Source organism: Triturus cristatus, chromosome 4_2, assembly GCF_964204655.1.
Source record: "Triturus cristatus chromosome 4_2, aTriCri1.1, whole genome shotgun sequence".
Taxonomy (NCBI): Eukaryota; Metazoa; Chordata; class Amphibia; order Caudata; family Salamandridae; genus Triturus; species Triturus cristatus.
The window spans coordinates 209,519,848-209,541,607 of NC_140586.1; the positions used below are offsets into that span (position 1 = coordinate 209,519,848).

General features: G+C 45.4%; 1 protein-coding gene across 1 annotated transcript in view; it reads left to right on the forward strand.

The window, feature by feature from the left end:
• Nucleotides 1–21,760, forward strand: part of MEI1 (meiotic double-stranded break formation protein 1) — a 2,222,673-nt gene that overhangs the window by 92,737 nt on the left and 2,108,176 nt on the right. Inside the window, exon 3 of the mRNA XM_085599901.1 lies at nucleotides 15,632–15,682. Within this exon, the coding sequence (XP_085456027.1) occupies nucleotides 15,632–15,682 (51 nt within the window). The remainder of the gene's footprint in view (nucleotides 1–15,631; nucleotides 15,683–21,760) is intronic.

A 21,760-nucleotide genomic window follows, 5' to 3' on the forward strand; every position in this document is an offset into this window, starting at 1 on the left:
GAGCTAAAGACAGCAATATCATCAAGATAAGCTGCACAATAATCATCCAACCCAGTAAGGACTTGATTCACCAGCCTTTGGAAAGTGGCAGGTGCATTCTTCAAACCAAAGGGCATTACCACAAATTGATAATGTCCTCCTGGGGTCGAGAAAGCAGTTTTGGCCTTTGCACTCTCAGCTAGTCTGATTTGCCAGTAGCCTGCTGTTAGGTCAAATGTGCTCAAAAACTTAGCAGCTGCCAGTCTGTCAATGAGCTCATCTGCCCTAGGTATTGGGTGGGCATCTGTCCTAGTGACAGCATTGAGACCTCTGTAATCCACGCAAAACCTCATCTCTCTCTTACCATCTTGGGTGTGAGGTTTTGGCACAAGGACTACAGGACTAGCCCAAGGGCTCTCTGAAGGTTCAATGACTCCCAGCTCCAACATCTTTTGTACCTCAACTTTTATGCAGTCCCTGACATGGTCAGGTTGCCTGTAGATTTTACTCTTCACAGGCAGACTGTCACCAGTGTCCACCTCATGGGTGCACCAGTTTGTCTGACTTTGGGTCAGAGAGAACATATGTCTGTAGGCTTGCAGAACTTGTCTGCAGTCCTGTTGCTGATGGACAGTGAGGCTGTCAGAAAAGACCACACCATCAACTGAGCCATCATCAGGGTTCTGAGTCAACAGGTCTGGGAGAGGGTCACTCTCTTCCTCCTGCCCCTCATCTGTAGCCATGAGTAGCCCCATGTCTGCCCTGTCAACATATGCCTTCAATCTGTTGACATGAAGCACCCTGTGGGGACTTCTGGGAGTCCCAAGGTCCACCAAGTAGGTGACTTCTCCCTTTTTCTCAACAATAGTGTGGGGTCCAGACCATTTGTCTTGGAGTGCTGCTGGGGCCACTGGCTCCAACACCCACACTTTCTGTCCTGGCTGGTAAACAGTCAGTACAGCCTTTTGGTCATGCCAAGCTTTTTGGAGTTCTTGGCTTGCCTCAAGGTTTTTAGAAGCCTTCTTCATATACTCTGCCATCCTGGAGCGGAGACCAAGTACATAATCCACTATGTCTAGTTTGGGTTGTCTGAGAGGTCTCTCCCATCCTTCCTTCACCAAACACAGGGGTCCTCTTACAGGATGCCCAAACAAAAGCTCAAAAGGGCTGTAGCCAACCCCCTTTTGTGGGACCTCTCTGTAAGCAAACAGAAGGCAGGGTAAAAGGATGTCCCATCTTCGCCTAAGCTTGTCTGGTAATCCTTTTATCATTCCCTTTAGGGTCTTGTTGAATCTCTCAACAAGCCCATTGCACTGTGGGTGATAGGGTGTGGTGAACTTATAGTTAACACCACACTCCTTCCACATTGCAGTCAAGTATCCTGACATAAAGTTGGCACCTCTGTCAGAAATGACCTCCTTTGGAAAGCCCACTCTGGAGAATACTCCAAGCAGGGCCCTTGCCACAACAGGAGCTGTTGTGGTCCTCAGGGGAATTGCTTCTGGGTACCTGGTGGCATGGTCCACTATCACCAGTATGAATCTGTGCCCAGATGCTGTTTGTGGGTCCATTGGTCCTACAATATCTATGCCCACTCTTTCAAAGGGGACCCCCACCACAGGTAGTGGTATGAGGGGGGCCTTTGTGGTGCCACCTGATTTGCCACTGGCTTGGCAGGTGACACAGGAGCGACAAAACTCCTTAGTATCTTCTGACATATGGGGCCAGTGAAAGTGAGGGACAAGCCTGTCCCAAGTCTTGTTCTGGCCTAAATGTCCTGCAAGGGGAATATCATGGGCCAAGGTTAGAAGGAAGCCTCTGAACTTCAGTGGTATGACCAACCTCCTGGATGCACCAGGCTTGGGGTCTCTAGCCTCTGAGTACAGTAGCCCTTCATCCCAATACACTCTATGGGTACCTTGAGCATTCCCTGCAGCCTCAGCAGCAGCCAGCTGTCTGAGGGGTTCAAGAGAGGGGCAGTCTAATTGAGCCTGCCTCAGATCTGCCCTGGAAGGTCCCCCTGTCCCAAGAAACTCAACCTGATCAGGTTCAAGTTCTTCTAGGACAGTTCCTTCAGGGCTCTCAGAATCATCCTCCTGGGAGGGCTGATCCACCACCTGAGGCAGGGGGGAAGGCACAGCCTTAACCCTACTGCTCTTTCTCTTGGGTTGTGACTGGTCCATAGTTTCAGGATCCAGCACTTGTTCAGTCTTGCACATTTTGGCCTGTGACCTGGTCACAGCAAGGACATGTGCATCTATCCCCAGCATTTCTGCATGGGTCCTATACTCCACTTCAGACCAAACTGAAGTTTCAAGATCATTGCCCAGTAAACACTCCACAGGAAGGTCTGAACTAACAACAACTTTCTTGAGGCCAGTTACCCCTCCCCAGGAGAAGTTAACAATAGCCACACTATGGGAGGTAGTGGCATTGCTAGCGTTGGTCACTAGGTAATTCTCACCTAGTATGATCTGTCCAGGGTCCACAAAAGCAGGTGTCACCATTGTGACACTAGCTCCAGTGTCCCTGTAGGCCTGAGCCATTCTTTGGTTGATAAAAGGTGTCTGTCTGTACTTGCCCAGGTTACTGGGGCCTACAGTAGAGGACAAAGCGAAGTCCCCATCACAGATCAGAACAGCCTGAGTAGGTACTCTGACTAGGCCAGAATCCTCCTCAGTTCCCAGGGTTAACCCTACTACACCCTTTTGCTGGGAACCACCACTTACAGCTGAACTAGGGGGTACAGTTGCCTTAGGGGCAATGGTGGCTGGGGGCTTATCCTTTTTGGTGCACTCACTAAACCAATGTGAGTTGGACTTACAATAGTTGCACCATGGTTTCTTTTGGCCATCTTTCTTCTTATCCTTTTTGGAACCACCCTCCCCCTGAGCCTTTTGGGGGCCTGGTGAAGACTTCTGGTCTTTTTGTTTCTGCTCATTACCCTTCTGGTCTGCCTTTTTCTGATCACCGCCCTGGTTCTGGTTTTTCTGCTTAACTCTAGTCCTGACCCATCTATCTGCCTTCTTTCCCAATTCTTGGGGAGAAGTCAGATCAGAATCAATCAGGTGTTGATGCAATAGCTGGTTTTGACAGTTGTTAAGTATTTGCTCTCTCATGATCAAATTATACAATCCTGTATAGTCCTTAACCTTACTTCCCATTAGCCAGCCTTCCAGAGCCTTAGTGGCACAATCTACAAAGTCAGTCCAGTCCTGAGTCTGTGTCTTCTGGGTATCCCTGAACAACAACCTGTATTGTTCAGTGGTTAGGCCAAACCCATCAATCAGAGCACTCTTCAGGACAGTGTAATTATCTGCATCCTCATCACTAACTGTGAGGAGCTTGTCTCTTCCTTTCTCAGAGAAGGAGAGCCACAAGATAGCTGCCCACTGACTTTGGGGTACCTGCTGTACTTTGCAAGCTCTCTCCAAAGCAGTTATCCATTTGTGGATGTCATCCCCACACTTGTAGGGAGGGACAATCTTGCTCAGGTTTCTATTGTCATAGTGCCTGTCTCTATCTCTAGGAATGTTGCTGCCACCAGTGGGTTCTAACCCACTTAACTTTTGCTCTCTAGCCAGAGCAAGCTTCTCTTTGGCAAGGGCAAGTTCTTCCCTCTGAATCTTCAGATTAGCCTCCCTCATTCTGGCTGCATGCTCCTTTCTCTCAGGTGAAGTCATTCCCCTGTGAGAGGAAGCATTAGAGATGCTAGAGACATGGGAGTGGATGGATTCCCTTGAAGGGGATCTGTCCCTCCTGCTTCTCTGTGAATGCCTACTTGGGGGTCTGTATGGGGGGACCCCATGCAAACTCCCATGTAAACTTAGGTTAGCCTGGCTAAGTCTCCTTACTTGGCTCTGGCTGTCTACCTCCCCATCTGAAGCCCCATCTGACTCCTCTGTGGTGGGTAGACCCTCCTCTGTGCCTAGGGCACCTGCCTGAGATGCCCTATGAGCATCATACTCCTCTAGGAGTTGTCTTAACTGAAGGAGGGTAGGGTTTGCACCCTGTTTTATTCCTCTGGAGGTACACAAGTGTCTCATCTCCTGGAATGTTAAGGTATCATATCTAGAGGGGATCTTTTGCAGACCTGATCCTCCTGAGAGAGTATCTACTTGATCTACTCTCAGAGACATGATCTAGTGAGGGTGTGGTGTGTGCACCTACCTACACTAGTTGTATCTACTAAACCTCTCTAGTAGTTGTAGTCAGGGTGTGTTACTCCCTTCAACCTACAACTACAAAGTCCAGTAGGACTTAAGTATAATAATCTATGTTATATGTACCTAGACAATATCTGTGTGATCTTTCAATTTAGTATCTCAAGATTACAATGGTATTACAACAGCAAGCTCAGATCCCAACCGCTGCTCACCAATGTGAGAAGTTGGCCTGATGTATGATGTCACTAGTTCTAGTGTACACCTTATATCAGTCCAAATACCCTTATGGTGATTGGTTGTAAAGTCAACCTTATAGACCAGCTATCCTAGTGGTAGCATGGACAAGAGCAGTCTTAGGCTAAACTCTGAATGGCATGTGAAGCCAGCTGTGATACCATATATAATCCCTTGAATACCAAATGAAAGGACACCACAACAGATATATATATAAAATAAAGTGTATTTATTCTATGCAAACCCTCAGCACTCTTTATGAGATTAGAGGTAAGTACAACACAGTCTTATTTATGCATACATTAAGTCACACAGGTAAGTAATACAGTTAGGCCCTAGGGGCCACGCAAACCATATACTAAGTAAGTGGTATAAGAACCACTGTCACGGAAATAGAATAGGCCTAGGCCTAGGGAATCGCTGGGGCTACACTACACTAGCGTTAGTTAGGAAGTGGGAGGCCCACGGGATTCGTGTGCAGAGTGGAAACACTCACGCGTAATGCGTAAAAGTCAATAGCAATAGTACAGTTTAGAAAACGGTAGATTTAGGACACTTCCGGAGTAGCTAGGAAGTTGAGACTTGAAAACTAGACACTAGGATAGTCACTATCCTGATGAGCACCGGAGTACCCAAGTTACCTAGCCCACAGGCTGCGGGTGCATAGGGGTGAAGATGCGTCGTTCTCGTCGTCGACTCCTATGGATGCCTGAAGAAAGATGCTGACAGGCAGTCAGTGAAGAGTGTCCGGTGGATCCCAAGGCTGGGATCAAGAAGAGAAGAAACCTGCAAGCAGAAGGGACAGAGTCAAGGTCACTAGCCAGTGACCACGTGGAACCAGGAAGGAACCAGGCGATGTCGTGAAGATTTGCAGGTGAAGGTGAAGCTTGTCGCTGCAGCCAGGAGGACCAGGAAGCGTCGAGGACGACCAGGACCAGGAGGCGAGCTGTCCCACGAAGGCTCTTGCTGTCGGCGGCGTCGAAGTTGGACTAGGACTCACCAAGCCTTGGCAAGCGGAACCCACGAAGAACGAAGGACTTGCTTCTGGTGCAGACCAGGAAGGTCTGGGGTGCTTCTTCTTTGCAGAGAAGCGGGTGCCAGTCTGGAGGAGCCAAACCAGCGCAGAAGATTTCAGGGTGCGTCGTCACAGAGGCCACTAGCCAGCGGGCAAGCAACCGGACAGACGCGGCAAGCAGGAAAATGCTGAAGGGCCCCACGCAGGACTCGTGGAGTGTGGGGGGCTGATCTTCGGTGCAGATGGTGCTTGGGGTTGGGGCTTCTCAATCCCCGGTGCACAACTTCGAGGGTACCTCAGAAGCTGCGCTGTAAGTTACTAGCCACTTTTCCCAGGTAGCCGGTCCCACGTCGCTCGTCGCCTCCACGGATCTCAGCTCTGCTGCAGATGTGGATGAGGGTCGGAGAAGTCTGGAAGTCAAGGCTCTGGTCGGGCTCTGCAGTCGGTTCCTCGTAGAACGGTCGCAAAGCAAAGGGTAGTCTCTTGATGGTGCCTGTTTGCACAGGGTAGCCACTCCTTGGCTACAAGGGAGATTCTTCAGTCTTCTTCTTTCGTCGAATGTCGAAGGTCCAGAGTTTCTGTTCAGTTTTGCAGGTTCAGGATAATCTACAGTCTTGAGGCCCAACTCCCACTCTTATACTAATCTGGGGGGCTGGGATACCTGCTAGGTCACGCCTTATGGGTGGGACCTGGGAGGGGGTGGTTACACCCACTTCCCTTTGTCCAGTTTCGCGCCAGAGCTGGGGCTGGAGTGCCCCAGCGCCGGTTTGAACTGGACTATGCAAGGAACACCTTGTGTGCCCCAGGCATGTCTCATTCCTTTCAGCCCACCCTGCCCCAATACACTAAAGGCTGTCTGGGGAGGTGCTAGCACCTCCCCAAGCAGGAAACCTATTGTCCAGGCCTCCCTGGCTGGGATCACTCCCAGCTGCAGGAGGTCAGACTTGTGTCGTGGCAGCAGCATCCATTTTGTGATGCTGAGGCTTTGGTCAGAGGCTAACAGTTGAAGTATGATTTTAACATGTCTTTCCCTCTAGAAGGGGGGAATAATATTCTCATGTCCAGAAATGGCATGGGGGTATTATTCCCTAGTGTTAGACACCTTACACGACATGTTTTGATAAAGCCAAACCATAGTTACCATAACCGTCTAAGATTATAAGGCACTTTAAGAGTATATGGTAGGCTATATCATAGAACAGCTATAAGGACAAGGTTCCGAAAGCTGCAGACAGGCTCAGCTCATGCTAGAGCACCATCTCACATGTTACCAAGCACTCTGCCTCCAGGATTGTCAAGGCCTGCCATAGGAGTGACTAATAGGTACACATGTGTCTATATGTAAGTTAGGTATAGGAATACTACACCTAAGCAAGGGGTGATTACACGACCTTGCCCCAGCTGAGTGATCAGCCAGTTGTGTCAAAATGGAAGGCCAGGCCAGGGGTGGCATAATACATGCTGCAGCCCCTGGTAGGCCTAGGGTACACCTATGCCCTGGGTACCTAGGGTACACTGTACAGGGGCCAATAAGGTGATCCTATCCAAATGGGTTATGCACCTAAAGTACATAGTATTAATTTAGAGAGAGAACAGCAGGGCTGTGGGTCTGATTAGCAGGCCCACAGCCACATCTAAGTCAAAAACCAGTAAAGCAAAAGCAAAAAGTGGGGGTGAACATAGAAAGCAGACCCTACTCTCCTACAGTGATCTTTAATACATATAGTGTTATATCGTTGGCATAAAGAGAAACAATCAACCCCTACATCTGAACCCGAGGCCCCTGGCTGCGCGGTGTTGCCTTAAGCAAGCTGCCAATGGTTTCATCAGCACAGCAAAATGGAGTGGGGATAAAGTTCAGCCCTGCCTGGTTCCGCGGGTGATGGGGAATGCCTCAGATATCAGGTCATTCACTTTCAGCAGAGCCATGGGGTCTGATTAAAGCAATCTAATCTGTTGAATAAATAATGGGCTTAAACCCAAGCATGTCAGCACTGCACATAGGTATGGCCATTCCATCGAATCAAACGCCTTGGTCGCGTCTAATAATGCGGCTAGCGCAGGCAGGTCATGGTCGAGATAACAAAGGACTGCAAAGAAGGTTCGGAGATTATGGGCAGTGGATCTATTCTGTATAAACCCGGACTGATCAGGTCGGGCAATGAGGGGCAGCAGTGGCTGGAGTCTACTGGACAATAGCTTTGCATAAATCTTGGTGTCAATATTTATTAAAGATAAGGGGCGATACAAGTGTTTTAAGCACGGGTCTTTTCCTGGCTTTAACAGTGTAAAGATGACTGCTTCGCGCATTGTGGGCGGTAGCCTGTCATTTTGCACTGAATCCTGATATACCGTCAACAGATGTGGAGCCAGTAGAGTCGCATAGCATTTGTAAAAGGAAGTGGTTAGGCTGTCCAGCCCAGGTGCCTTATCATTAGGGAATGCAAAAAGAACTATTGATGGACAGAATGCAGAACAATGTCATACATTCACTCCAGTACAGAGATCTGGGCCTAAATCCATCGTTTTTTTGCTCACCATGCCATTCCAGTTTGGACCCAGCCATATGCAAATCAGTCTTGACCCTGCGCCCAATGGGAGCAGTCCAGCCCGTACTGCCAGGCCAGGTCCTCCCTGGACTGGAAACAAGCATCCTAGGACCGGTTTCAGGGTTTCACCCCTCTTCAGCCAGGATAGCTTGAATCCAGTGGCATGGAGAGGACGGGACTCACGTCTGAGCATACCCGTCCCACTCGGGGTAACAAATGCAGTTTGGACCCAGCCATATGCAAATCAGTCTTGATCCTGCGCCCAATGGGAGCAGTCCAGCCCGGCAGTTCGGGCTGGACTGTTCCCATGAGGCACAGGGTCAAGACTGATTTGCATATGGCCATGTCTGAACTGGGGTGGCGTAGTGAGCAAAATAACGATGGATTGAACCCAGATCTGTGACTGGGGTTGAGTGTTTTGCCAATATGCGGCATTCCGTCCATCATCTTGTGTGTTTTGCTGTTCGCCCTATGTGGGAAGGGTATGCCCAGACGTGGGTCCCGTGCTCACTACGTCACTGGAGTCAAGCTATCCTCGCTGAAGAGGGGTGAAACCCCGAAACCGGTCCTAGGATGCTTGATTCCGGTCCAGGGAAGACATGGCTTGGCAGTTCAGGCTGGACTATTCCCATGAGGCACAGGGTCAAGACTGATTTGCATATGGCCGTGTCTGAACTGGGGTGGCGTAGTGAGCAAAATAACGATGGATTGAACCCAGATCTGTGACTGGGCATGAGTGTTTTGCCAATGTGCAGCATTCCGTCCATCATTTTGTGTGTTTTGCTTATCATTAGGGAGGCTATTTATTATCCGGATAATATCTTCTGTGGTGTAGGGTTCATCCAAGTATGCCCTGTGCTCCCTACCCAGCCAGACCAATTCCAGGGAGTCTAGATATGTTTTTATTTCCTCCGGCATATCCTGTGTTTTAGATGTTTATAGGGAGAGTAAATGTTTTTTAAGTGTTCTAGTATCTCCTATGGACTGCAGTCGGGCTCTGTGCCATCTTCACTAAGCTCAGTGATGTAGGTCGAAGTGTTAGGTGTTCTGAGCAGAGATGCGAGTGTCTTGCCAGGTCTATCCCACTCTTCCTAGCGTCTAGCCTGCGTGTATTTGCCAAGGAATTTAACTTCCCTCTGTGCTTCATCCTCATATTCAGTAAGTTTCTCCCTGAGGTGTACCAAGCATGCAGAGTCATTACTGGAGTAATATTTCATTTCTATATCACGTATATGAGCCTCCAGTTTGGTGAGTGATTGCCTTATAGCTTTAAGGACCCCCGCCTGCCTGGCTATGCAATGTCTGCGAATTCCCTGCTGGGCAAGGTTAATTACATTGCTCCCCTGCAGAGGGAACAAAGGCCTCCCACACAAAAGAAGTAATTAACAGTGCCTTACTCCGCTTCTGAGGACAGTGTGGGAAAGAAAATCTGCAACTGTTAATTAGCTGTCATATTGTGCACGATGAGCAGTTTTTTAGTTGCTTTAGATTTAGGCCTTACCTTCATGGTTGAACAAGAACTAACAAGTGTGTAGTGACCTGTCTGAATCCAAGGAGAGTATGACTTCAGGAGCATCTCCTTATGCCCTGCACACCAATTCGTGCTCACACCTACACAGACCCATAAGTTTGTGGAGGTAATCCCAAGACAGCTACCTCCATTTTGTAGACCCAGCTTCTCTAAACCCTAAACAGCTGAGTGAGCAATAACAAAGAAAGTTGGCAAAAACACTGACTTAGTGCTATGTAGTTTGAAACTTTAAAACTGCACTTTTCCACTACCTGTGACTGTTTAAAATTATATCTTGCTTTCAGTGCAAGTTGTACTTTTACAACTGCTGTTTTCTTCTACCTGTGACTGTTTACATTTCTCTCCTGGTTTTCCCCTAAACTGTGCTAAAGCAACTAGAATGCCCCTTAACCCCGACACACACATACCCACTTTTACAAGCTAAAAAGGCAAAATACACCCTAAGCCCAACCAGACCGTGTTTAAGAGAATGCTCAATCTGTTTTGTGGTTTAAATTGAATTTGCAAAGTGTATTTAGCACTTGTATTGGTTAGAATATATCTTTATTTTTTTAGTGCCCAAAAAAGCAGTATTTTAGAAGCTTTAGATTTGGGCCTTACCTGCAATGTTGAACAGGAACTATACATTGTGTATTGAACCTGTCTGTATCCAAGGAGATTCTGACTTCAGGAGCACCTCCTTGCCTCATGTACACCAGTTTGTGCTTTAGTCATTGGCCCTCAGAGGGCCACCTCTAGTTTGTAGCCCCAGCTATCCTATTCAATCCAACTAACGGGCTCACATGTCTACCACTCGAATTAACAACTTAGATTTTCCTATACTAATCCACTTTGTGTTCAGGAGTAGCGTGCTACATGCCGAAAAGCACTTAAATGCCTTATCAGGTGTAGTAAGAGCAATAGAAATAGAAATATAATTACATTATACAAAGGCTGGGACAGCCCAAGCACACTAAACAAAGGATAAAGGCAAGATATCTAAAGCCAACACAAGAGTGGGCTCCTCACTGATGTTTTGGTCGGAAAGGCCCTGCCAGTGATGTTAGCGAGTGGCGAAGCTGAGGCTCCCAAAGAAGATGTAACCAGTGACTTCTAGATGACGCCATCTGGGACTGTCCCAGCATGCTGTGCAGGAGGGTTGGGAGAGGAGTGGGGAGGTAATGTGGCACCCTAGGAATGGTCAGCGGTGCCTGGCTTCTAGAACCTTCCACCCTCATCTAAATACTTTTCCACTAGAGTGCTTTTCGTGCTGTGCTTTTTACTGGAACTTGACGGCAGCAACAGCCGTGGACAACTGGAAGGACAAGCCTCCTGATGCCCTAAAGAACTAAAAAATCTGCCTACAGATGATACCTGGACCTGTGTCTCTCTTCAAGGCTAGTGAGGCTGCCCCCCTTACATCCCCTGAGGACAGGCTGGGGAAAGTCAGGACTTCTGCTCCCCATAAGGAGTGGAGGAGCATCAGAGACAAAGAACAGGAGAAAGACTGGTACAGCAAGCCAGTGGAAACATCTCTCTGCACCTTACACCGCCTTGGAGGCCAGGAGGTCTGATGGAACTGCTCCTGCTGGCTAGAGCTCACAATCAGGAATAAAATGAGCCCATAATCATTCCAATTGCCCCAGAATTGTGGCCTTTGTAAGATTGGTGACTTTTGACCTTTCCTGAGAAATGGAGTGTGTAGGACTCTGCCATGATTCTCCTGATTCCCTCCAGGAGGGCTGAGCCCAGGGAGTGCAGGAGTGTGTGGGGACCCATCCCCTTTACTGGGATTGATCCTGGGAGGCCCCCATCTCCTCGGAGACAGATGCAAAATGTAGGGGGGGGGGTCTCCCACCCCTGACAAAGAGGAGCCACCCCTGACAAAGAGGAAAAGGCTCCAGGACCCTATTTCCAGACCTCTGACGAAACAGAAGGGGGAACACAGCATCACCCTTATCCCCCCCCCAAAGAAGAATGGGAAAGGTCTTATCCCCCCCCCCCAAAGAAGAATGGGAAAGGTCCTGGGTCTCCATCTTCAAGCCACCAACTGGGGTATGCTGGCTCCCGCTCCCCAAGCCTGTGTTCGGGGGAAGGAGAAGGGTGGCTATGATGCCAGTGAGACACCCTGCCCACATGGAGGGGTCAGGGGAGAAGTCAGTTGCCGGCTCCTGTGCTGGCAAAAATGGACACCAGCTGGATGGGGAGCCGGTAATGGCAGCTGGGGCTGAGCTCCATGTGCTGCCCCCAAAGTAAAGGCACATTGAGATGCCTGGGTAAGACTGGGCATCCCCAACTAATTAAAAGAAACAAAGAACAAAAGGGAAACAACTCTCCCGAACAGCTGGAGAGCCACCAATACAATATTCACTGGTTCTCCAGCTGGAGTGCCCCATATTGCCTCAGATGAGGCTTCTTTACAAATGTTTCTTGCTTTGTGGTAGCCCAAAAACAGGCAGGGGCACCACCAACAGATTTTAAGAGGTGATGAGTGGCTGCTTGAGTTGAAGCAGTCCCCTCCCATCACCCCCCAGAAGTACATTTTTTAACTGAGGTCCAAGAAGTTTTGAGCCCCCAAGATTTTAATTTCTATTTAAAGCACTCCAAAGGCTGGATCTTTTTCTCTTTAGCAAGGAGTGCATTTTTCTCCAGTAGCTAGATCCGGGACTGCAGTTTATGTGGCCTTAAGGTTTATTAAAAAAGATATAGACCCATGGAGTGTAGCTCCTTCTAGGGGCTGTTTCTATGACTGCATTTTTTGTGGCCTAAAAGTATATAAAAAAGACACAAACAAGTTATGTTCATTTCAAAATGTTTTATTGACATAGTACTTCTGACAGCGACTTTTGATCAAAGTGGAAATGCTTTATTGCCATTAATTATTTCATTTAAACATTATTATTATCAATGAGTACATGGTGTGATGGAGGTTTTCACGTGAATTATTTGTGTTTCATGCGGTGAAATTTGACAAGCCAATATGCCTGTTTTATTAAAGTGATACCCTATATTTTGTGATGTGCGGGTACTGTGATTTTGCTGATCATGACTCTTTCGGATCAAGTGTGATTGCAGAATGTCACCCAACTTATTTCTATTTGCCTTATCTGTTTATTTGTAAATCAATGTGTAATATTCAGAGTGTGAGTGTAATAAATGCCCTTGTATTTTTTTTATGAAAAAGCACTAACTGGACAATCATTTATTGTGTGTTATTGCGTGCCAGTGAATGGTGAATGTAGTCCACAAAACACATAAAAGCGAATAAGGTAAATTTATGTTACCCTAGGATTCTTACCTACATTTTTGGGAATCCCATAAACCTAGCAAATTACATTGTATTGTGTCAAAACTGGACCACCTTATAGTTCTCAATGAGGCATGATCAAACCAAATTCAGAAATGTCAAAATGTTTAAAGTTATGGCCACACACCCACCCTTTGTGTCCTGCTTCATCATGGGCCATCCTAACCCACCACCGCATTCTTTAGTGGCGAGTCGGCTACTCCAGTAGAATACTTGAGAGCCTGTCTTGATTGATAAAGGGGTGGGATCCACACAAAACGTACATAAAATTAAAAATCCCAGGAATCCGTACAATGATCTGTCTTTATTAAGTTCTAAGGGAGGGGGGATGATTTAAACCTATATAAATGGTAATGCCAGGGGTCCCTGCACTAAGTTAGGGAGGAGATAGATGAGGTTGGCCTTGTTGTCACACATTTGTCAAAGGTTACATTAGAGAATGCGTTGGTGATTAAATTGATTTGAAGTTGATGGCAGACTCCGGATCACTCCTGACCCTGAGTTTGAAAGAGGCTTTCAAAAGATTTTGTTTAGGGACTTAAACCTTCTGATATTCGAGCTGTGGCATACGGGGTCTACAATATCAGAACTGTTGGGATGTTCGAGATTGCCCTTCAGTTTAAGGATAGAAAGTTTTACACCAAGACCAACCTAGCAATTAATTGGAGAGATATTTAGGACAGGTAGACCATGGAAGAATGCGAATTATTCTGAGACCCCTATACTGTTTGTAGAACAGGAATAATTGGGTTTGGATGAGATTTTAAGAAAATATGAGTTGGTATCGCTCAGAAAAGATGGGGGGAAGTAAGATGATTCTCACAAAAAATTATGTTAAAGAAAAATGTTGTGCCAGTTGCAATAGGCGAGGGATGTACCTGTTAGCGTGTTTGAGGAACTGAGAAAGCATTTGAAAGATCTGGAGGATGAGGGCATTAATGCACAAGTGAATGCATCAGAGTGGTTTGTAAGCCAATGTGACAACATTCACTCATTGGATAAATGCATTGTGGTTGGATGTTTTCCCCTACCCAGGATACAGGAAATGTTTACTTTGATACACCTATTTGCTGCAAACCACCAGGTCCCGTTATAAAAAGCAGCTCTGAAATTATCCATATTTATCACTGTTAAAACGTCCCTGGAACCTAAGGATAGAGAACTGAGGTCATTCATAGGACTAAGTTATAATTATTCTAGATTCCTGAAAGACCAGTGCATAGAATGTTAAACAAGGATGAGAAATTTGAGTGAGCCTAGGTGGAACAGAATATTTGTAAGCACGTGAAGGAACCCCTGGCAAATGTAACGGAGAACTGTTTTTACAGGTAATTAGTGTTTTTGTTTCAGTTAATTAAAAAAAAACTAGGCCAGACATTATATAAGTTTGTAATACCTGCATATAATTGTATTTCATGTTATTCCAGTAGGCAAGTGGGAAAACAAAATAGTGTAGAAGATTCTTTCATTTCATTGGCTGACACAATTATAAACTCCCTCCTTGTGAAACGGAGATGAAATAGATTAGAGTTAATATCACTCAACTGGCCCACGAGTCAAAAACACTGGACACTGCAAGGGTAGAGATACACAAAAACGTTGAGGCTGCACTAAAGAGTTTCTATGGAAGTTCATTTTAAATCTGAATCTTCCATAGCCAGAATGCCATACTAAACCTGCAAAATGATTGTTATAAAATACAAACTACCTTCTTGGAGTCAAGAACAACCGTTACAGAATACAGTCAAACAGTTCATACTCCCTTCCAGCAGTGCTGAAATAATTTTCAGACTAGAGGTGCTGCCATGAATGTTACATCACTGAACTCATAGGAATACTGAAAAATTCAAGGATCACACAAAGAACAAGTGTCGAAAATGAGCCACATGCAGTCTGCAGGAGAGTGGTAAGGGTGTGGTATGTAACTGGTGTTCTATTTAGAAGCACATTTTCAGAAATATTTCACTAAAACATGGTGTGGTAGCACACAGTTTTTTATTTTTACAGACAGCACATTTTCCATTGAAATGATGACTAAATATGTACAGTTTTACTGATACATCTGTATAACATAAAAATAATGTGTGGAAATTGTTTCCCCTAATAGTTCTCCTATGCGCATCACCAAATAAATTGTCTAGATTTGTTTTGATTCTATAAAATCTTAGTTTCCATCACACTTCCGAATTAGAAAAATGTTCTTCATTTGTGCTTTCCTAACTGTCTATTCATTTTAAAATATTTGTGCACTTTACTTATAGATAGATATTTAAATGTTGCTTATTAGAAGAAAACAAATCCTACAGCCTTTCCTTTTGTAACAAGATTGTCACATAGTTCACTTTACAAAATCCTCACAGTTTGCAGTAAGATAAAGAAAAGTAAACCCTAGTCTCCTTGTTAAAATAATGTTCAGCAATTTGTCAGAATCTACACTGAGATTTGGCCTCCGTCTTAGAACGCACAGCAAACGTGACAAGATACAAAACAAAATAAAGTGATCTTTAATGCTCATTTACTTTCGGAACACCACCATGATTATTTTCGGGGTGCTACAGCAGCCGGGACACCTACTTCCAGCGCCTATACTTCCTTCCCAACCTTGAGGCAAAAAGACCAGTAAACAAAAGTAGTACCATACACGAAAGGTAGGGAAAAGTGGGCAGACGAAATAGACTGATCAAAAAATAGATTCAAAGTTGGCATAAGCCATTGAAGTAGCCGGTGACCTATGTGGAAGTTTTATGTTGTCATGAAAGTCTATGTTTATTTGTAAAGAATCTTCTGCAGTGGTTTGCTATTCGAGTATGTTAGATGTTCATAGCATTTAAAGAGGCTGCACACGATTTTCATTCCCTTGTTTATTTCTAGGCATGTTGCAAGACGTAGAAGATGGCACTGCCCTGTACGTCATAACTGAAGGTAACAAAAAATTGTTAATGCACGTCGTAAGATAAGAAATTGTTTCTGTTATTAACAAAGTTTTATTAATACTACCAACATTACTTATTCATGGCATAGCACTTTCGAATGAAGAGTCATTTGCTATTAGGGGATTTGCATTCTGAGCAAAGACATTTAAACTTGGTTTGGACTCCTATTAAAGTATGTCACCAATTTACTTAATAAAATCAGTGTTCTGTCAGTGCTAATACTTATCGAAAGAAAGGTCTTGATTTACCTGTAGACTATGTAGAGGGCACATAAAAGTAGACACAATTCAGCTCTTTCGGAGGGCCTAAGATGTGTCATCATATATGCAGTGTAGAACGAAAATTGTTCCAAACTCTTGTGTAGGAAAGGTTCAGTTCCATTAAGGACACAGAGGCGAGGATTATGCTTTAACTCTCTTCGCTTTAACAGCAACCTTTTTTTAAAACACACTTTCTTATAACTTTCACTTTTAAGCGAAGAACTAACAGTGCCAAAAGTCTCTGGGAATGGAGGAACAAAAAACAACTAATCACAGTCCAACAGAAGTCCATAGCAGTCACCAATGGGGGTCCACTTATACCTAGAACAGTCCTCTCTCCGCTCTGATCCCCCGCTTTCTTCGCATGAGTCATGCCATAGCCACCTCCTTATTGGTCAGTTTTAGAACCGTCCGAACCTGGAAAAAAAAGAGACAGATCAGGTAGAATCCATGTCCTGAGAATTTCAAGTTGATAATAACTCCATGAATAACATTGTCAAGACTTCTGTAAGATAAAGATGATTTGTGCATTTATCATAAACGTATTACGTCTAGGGTGGGTCTCCATAAGAGAAAACCAACTTGTCGCTGGGTGGGATAATCCTCGCCTCCTAGTCCTTAATAGAATCAAAACTTTCCTACCCAAGAGTTAGGAACAATTTTCATGCTATGTCAGGACCGGAGGCGAGAATTATGCTAGTTCAAAGCTTGCTCACCACCAAATGAGCCATATCCAGCACCGGCTTGAAGTAAAATCTCTTAAAAGTGGAATCTGCAGACCAATCTGCAGCATTCATAATATCCTCCAATCTCGCCTGAGGGAGAAAGCTTTAGAGGCCATTGCTCCCTTGGCAGAATGGGCCCCAAACATAGTCAGGTCAATGCCCGCTTCCTGCATGACCCATTGTGCAATTGTGGAAGAGGAAACCGGCAAATGCGTTTTTTTCAGTGCAATCAGAAGTTGCCTCTCGCCCGGATGGCAAAATTTCTCAGACATCTATTCGTATTTTTTGAGGCAATGGACTACGCAGAGCTTTGGGGAGTCTGGAAAGACTGGGTATTCTATAACTCTGGTATTGGATTTGGTTCTTTTAGATATTGTTAAGGACACCCCGGAAGGGGAAAAAGTCTGCCCGTTATATCCAGAGCTCAGACATCGGATACCCTTCTGCATGATACTAAACATAGCAACATCGCTGGACAGGAATGTGTTTGGTTAGAATACACTTAACTGAGCCTGCAAGCAGCAAAGAAAGCGGGGGATCAGAGCGGAGAGAGGATTGTTACAGGCATAGGTGGACCCTGATTGGTCACTGCTATGGACTACTGTTGGACTGTGATTGGTTGTTTTTTGTTACTCCATTCCCAGAGACTCTTGGGACTGTTATTTCTTCGCTTTTAAAGTGAAAGTTAAAAGAAAGCGTGTTTTAAAAAAAGGCTATTGTTAATAAAGCGAAGAGAGTTAAAGCATGATCCTCGCCTCTGGTCCTGACATAGGATTTACAAGTCTTAACTTGAAGTTCTAGATTTAACAACAAAAGCAGAAGTGCAAGTTATGTTTATTATGATAAGCAGCGTCTTTAGAACTTATTTTTTTCTGTCCTCAGTTAACCCCGTTGATTACTATCAGACCATCAGTACAAGTCTAGCTAACAAGTGGAAACAATTTTTTTTAGAATTCTATGAGGCTACTGCCAAAAGAGACTTTGAACCCAAACAAAAAATGGCCACTTTGCAATTTGCCTTGAGTGGCATCCCCTGGGGAGCTAGTGCTCTCGGCAACTAGGAGTGGTCTCTGTTTCTGGATCAAAATTACTGGGACTGGAAAGACCGGACCCGTTTTTTCTGGGTGTAGATCCATCCTTGAAAAACCATGGCTGGAGAGGGATAGAGGTGCAACGGGACCTTGTCTGCCTCAAGCACAACAAGGATGGGAGCAGACAGTGCTCCCCAATCCAGGCCACAACTAGGCATGACCCTAGACAGCTTCCCTGCCCACAATCTCCAATCTGGAGCAGCCCTTCACTGCCATATACACCCTGCTCAGAATGGATGGTAATTAGCACTGGTAATCTCCCCAGAATCTGGCAAACCGACGGAAAAGGACTTGGTAATTCCTGATCCAGCAGGTTATTTGCCAATCCATGGAGTTTTACTCATGATCCCCGTTAACTAATGCTTAGGTACAGTCTGAAATCATTCATTCGGCCCTGGTATCTCCCCATAGTGTTACAGGGTAATCCCTTCCAGGGGCATATTTGCCTCTGGAAGAGATATATAGACGATGTTCTATGTATCTGGACGGGCACTCAACAACGCCTTTGTGAGTTCCTGGAATGGCTTAATTCGCTTGACACCTGTTTAAATTTCACCTGGCAGATCAGTAGGGAGACGGCCACGTACCTTGACCTTGACATCACTGTGGTTAATGACAAACTCAGCACCAGTGTTCATCATAAGCCTACTGACAAAAACTCCTTGTTGCATTACCAGTCGTTTCATCCTAGAGCTCTAAGGGATAACCTTCCGGTTGGGCAGTTTCTGAGATACCGCGGGAACTGTTCTTCTACATCGGACTACCTGCGTCAATCGGAGGTTTTGAGCGAGAAATTGGCTCAACGTGCCTATCCTAAGAGAGTAATCACTAGAGCTCGCAAGAGGGCCCATAATACACCGAGGGAAGCCCTACTTGAGAGGAACAAAAAGGAAGCAAGGGAGAGCCTGCCTGTAGTCTTGACGTTTGACCCTCTGTCTAGCAAGATCAGACAGATAATAAAGAAACACTGGTCATTGCTATCAACCAGTGATTTTCAGATGCCCCAGCCCAGATTTGCGTTTAGAAGGACGCAAAGCCTGAAGGACAGACTTGTGCACACGAGACCTGTTCATGACAAGAAGAATGTAAGCCTTCCCCCAGGACACCATCCCTGTGGTAGTTGCTCAGTGTGTGGACTGACGGAGAAAACAACTGAAATTACACTAGGTAGTGGGAGAACCTGGTTCCTCCGTCAGTTTACTAATTGCAATACATGCCATGTAATATACAGACTGACATGCCCCTGTGGTTTACACTATATTGGTTTAACATCCAGAAAGGTCAAGGTACGCATACAGGAGCATTTAAGCACGATCAGGGCTGGCAAGCTCACTACACGCTTGGTAAAACATTATCATGAGCAGCAACATCACTTTAAATCATTAAAGTGGGTCATTTTGGAGAAGGTCGTTGGTGATACTGGCGACATAGACAAAAGATTGGCAGTGAAGGAAGCTCGCTGGATCTACTCGGAGAAGGGGGATACTATTGGTCTTAATGACCAAATTGAGTGGAACAAAGTGAGCAGATAGGTGGTCATCTGTAACTTTATTATAACATCATGAAAATATGATCTTGCTGCCTGGGTCAACCCCTGTCTTTCTATGTGTGGTATATCAAGTTTAGCATAACACATAAGAAGTTTAGCCACATTGGCCGATGAAATCAGCTTGGGGACTAAGATTTCTTCCAGGTGGTCCCTTCCCTATCCTTTGGTCACTGGGGACATGGCATTGTCTATTGCTAAGGCCGCTTCTTTTAATCGATTGAGGTGTTATGTGGCCTCGGCCGTATCCTTGAACCCGACATGGAGCTGTGTGACTAGCTGTTGGAGGGTCGATGATTGTATGAAATTGGAGTTAACTCTATTTGTTATAGGGACCCAACACAGTGCTAAGATGGCCGCCTTATTCTCTCACACTGAGGCAGCCATTTGGTTTTACAATGAATATATCCATAGCGTTTGAGTTTTCAGCTCGAGTACCGTGGGTGAGCTGGAAGGGTTAATTCTGCAATCCCGATGGTCTTCCCGGTCTTTATTTTTATTTGGGAATAACCTTTTAAATGGGGTCCTTGTCAGATTTCAATAGGACCAGACATAGTGCTAAGATGGCCGCCGCATCCCCCAATACCACTTTGATACGAGACTAAGAGCCATGGAGTCTCGCGAGATGGGGTTAGTAACTATTTGAAAGCAGACGCAGGGGGGCGGCTACTCGTTCCATTGTTGAGTTACCGCCCGGGTGTAAAGTTACATGGTAAGCAGGGGGTCTATGATACGCGGAGAGGCTGATGCTCGCATATCGAGCGTTGCACGGCTGCCTCGTTGTGTAGAATTTGAGTTGTGTGCGAGCTTGGCACAAGTTGAGGAAAATTGCTTTTAGTTTGTTTTAGAGGGCATATGAATACCTAGTGACCAGTTTGGTCTCCTGCAGCCACAGGATCGGTGTGTAAATTGCCGCCAGGGTGTGTGGTTTAGTGGAGCTTACACCTTGTTGGGTGAGCACACGTGATAGCCTTAGGAGCATTAAGTGACAACAACGTTAACAGGACATGAATATGTTGTTAGTTACTTAAGCTTTACTTATACTGGCCGGGCTATGATGAAAACTAATTTGATTTTGCGGTGACTGATGGAGACTATAAGGGCTGGTTATGTGCCCATTTCAGCGCGCCCTGTATAGATTTGAACATTAATATAGGTGGATTCTCTTTGCATCACAAGATGGTGTGTGATGACATAGATATCAGGGACTGTTCCCTGTCAGGTGTATATGATCGATATACTTTTTTTCACAGACGCAGGCACTAGCAACGGTCGTGCTTTGCTGAGCAAGGAGGCGAAAGTAAACACGTTAAAACGCCCCTGCGACTGGTTGGTGGCTGGTATGTGGGCCCATAGCTCCAACTAGGTAATGGATCTGAGTTCATAATCCTAATTTTCTTTGTGATGCACTGTGAATATACCTCCCGATGAACTAATCATGCTGTATGTTGTCTCTGTGTGTTTGTCAGTCCTTTTTAATGGTGTGTGTCCAGGGAGGTGATCTTTGACCCTTTTTTGCCCTGATGAATTTGCCACAAAATAACTGGCAATGAAACATGTTGGCCATCATTACCAAGGTATTCAACATGCTGTGTTTTTATACAGTGGGATAGACTCCTAACCAGAATAAATAAATATTTGAGAGTCTAACCCCTTTTCTGTCTTTGTTGGCACAGTTTTTGTGTTTTTGTTTCCACATTACACCTTCTTTTGTTATGTGTTTTTTCTGCACTGGACACTGCACATTTTTCTTAAGAGAAAGTTACCAATGATGAGATAGACGTGGGCAAGCTGGTGAGAACCAACCAGTAGCTCCTCCGGTGGTGCTTTCTCTGTCTTTACACATTTTTTCACCTCTTTTTTTCATGACTGAGGGGTTGTGTAGAGCTAATTAATTGGTGGACTGACTTCACACTTCTTTGTTTCCTCTTTCTCTGTTGTCCTACACACTTTTTATTATTGTAGCATACTGGATGGGGTGATACTATACAATATAATGAGCATTGGAGGCTTTTTGACAAAGCATTCTCTCCTCCACCCATTCTAGATCAAAAATAAATGTTTGCTACTGGGTGCCAGTACTTTTGTGTTGAAACTAAGTCTTAATGGGGCCTGAAGGTGCTGTTTTTTGTCAAAGGTAACCTGACAGAGTATCAAGTCACTGGGGTGTCCTGCCAAATTTGGGCCTGAACTGCATTGCTCAGCTGTGAATCAGGAACCCCATTAAACTGAGGGTACTTGTCAGGGAATCCCTCAGTGATGATATTTAATTCGCTGTCTGAAAATAGGAGTAGGGGCATGTTGAGGGCAAGATTTTGCAAAGGAGCATCAAGATGAAGAAGGCTGGTGCTTGAAGGAGAGGATGATGTAGAATGAAAACAAAATTGCTGACATCCTCTGTCCTTTCCTGTTAGATGCAGTAGGTGAAGATCTCTCCCCAAATGC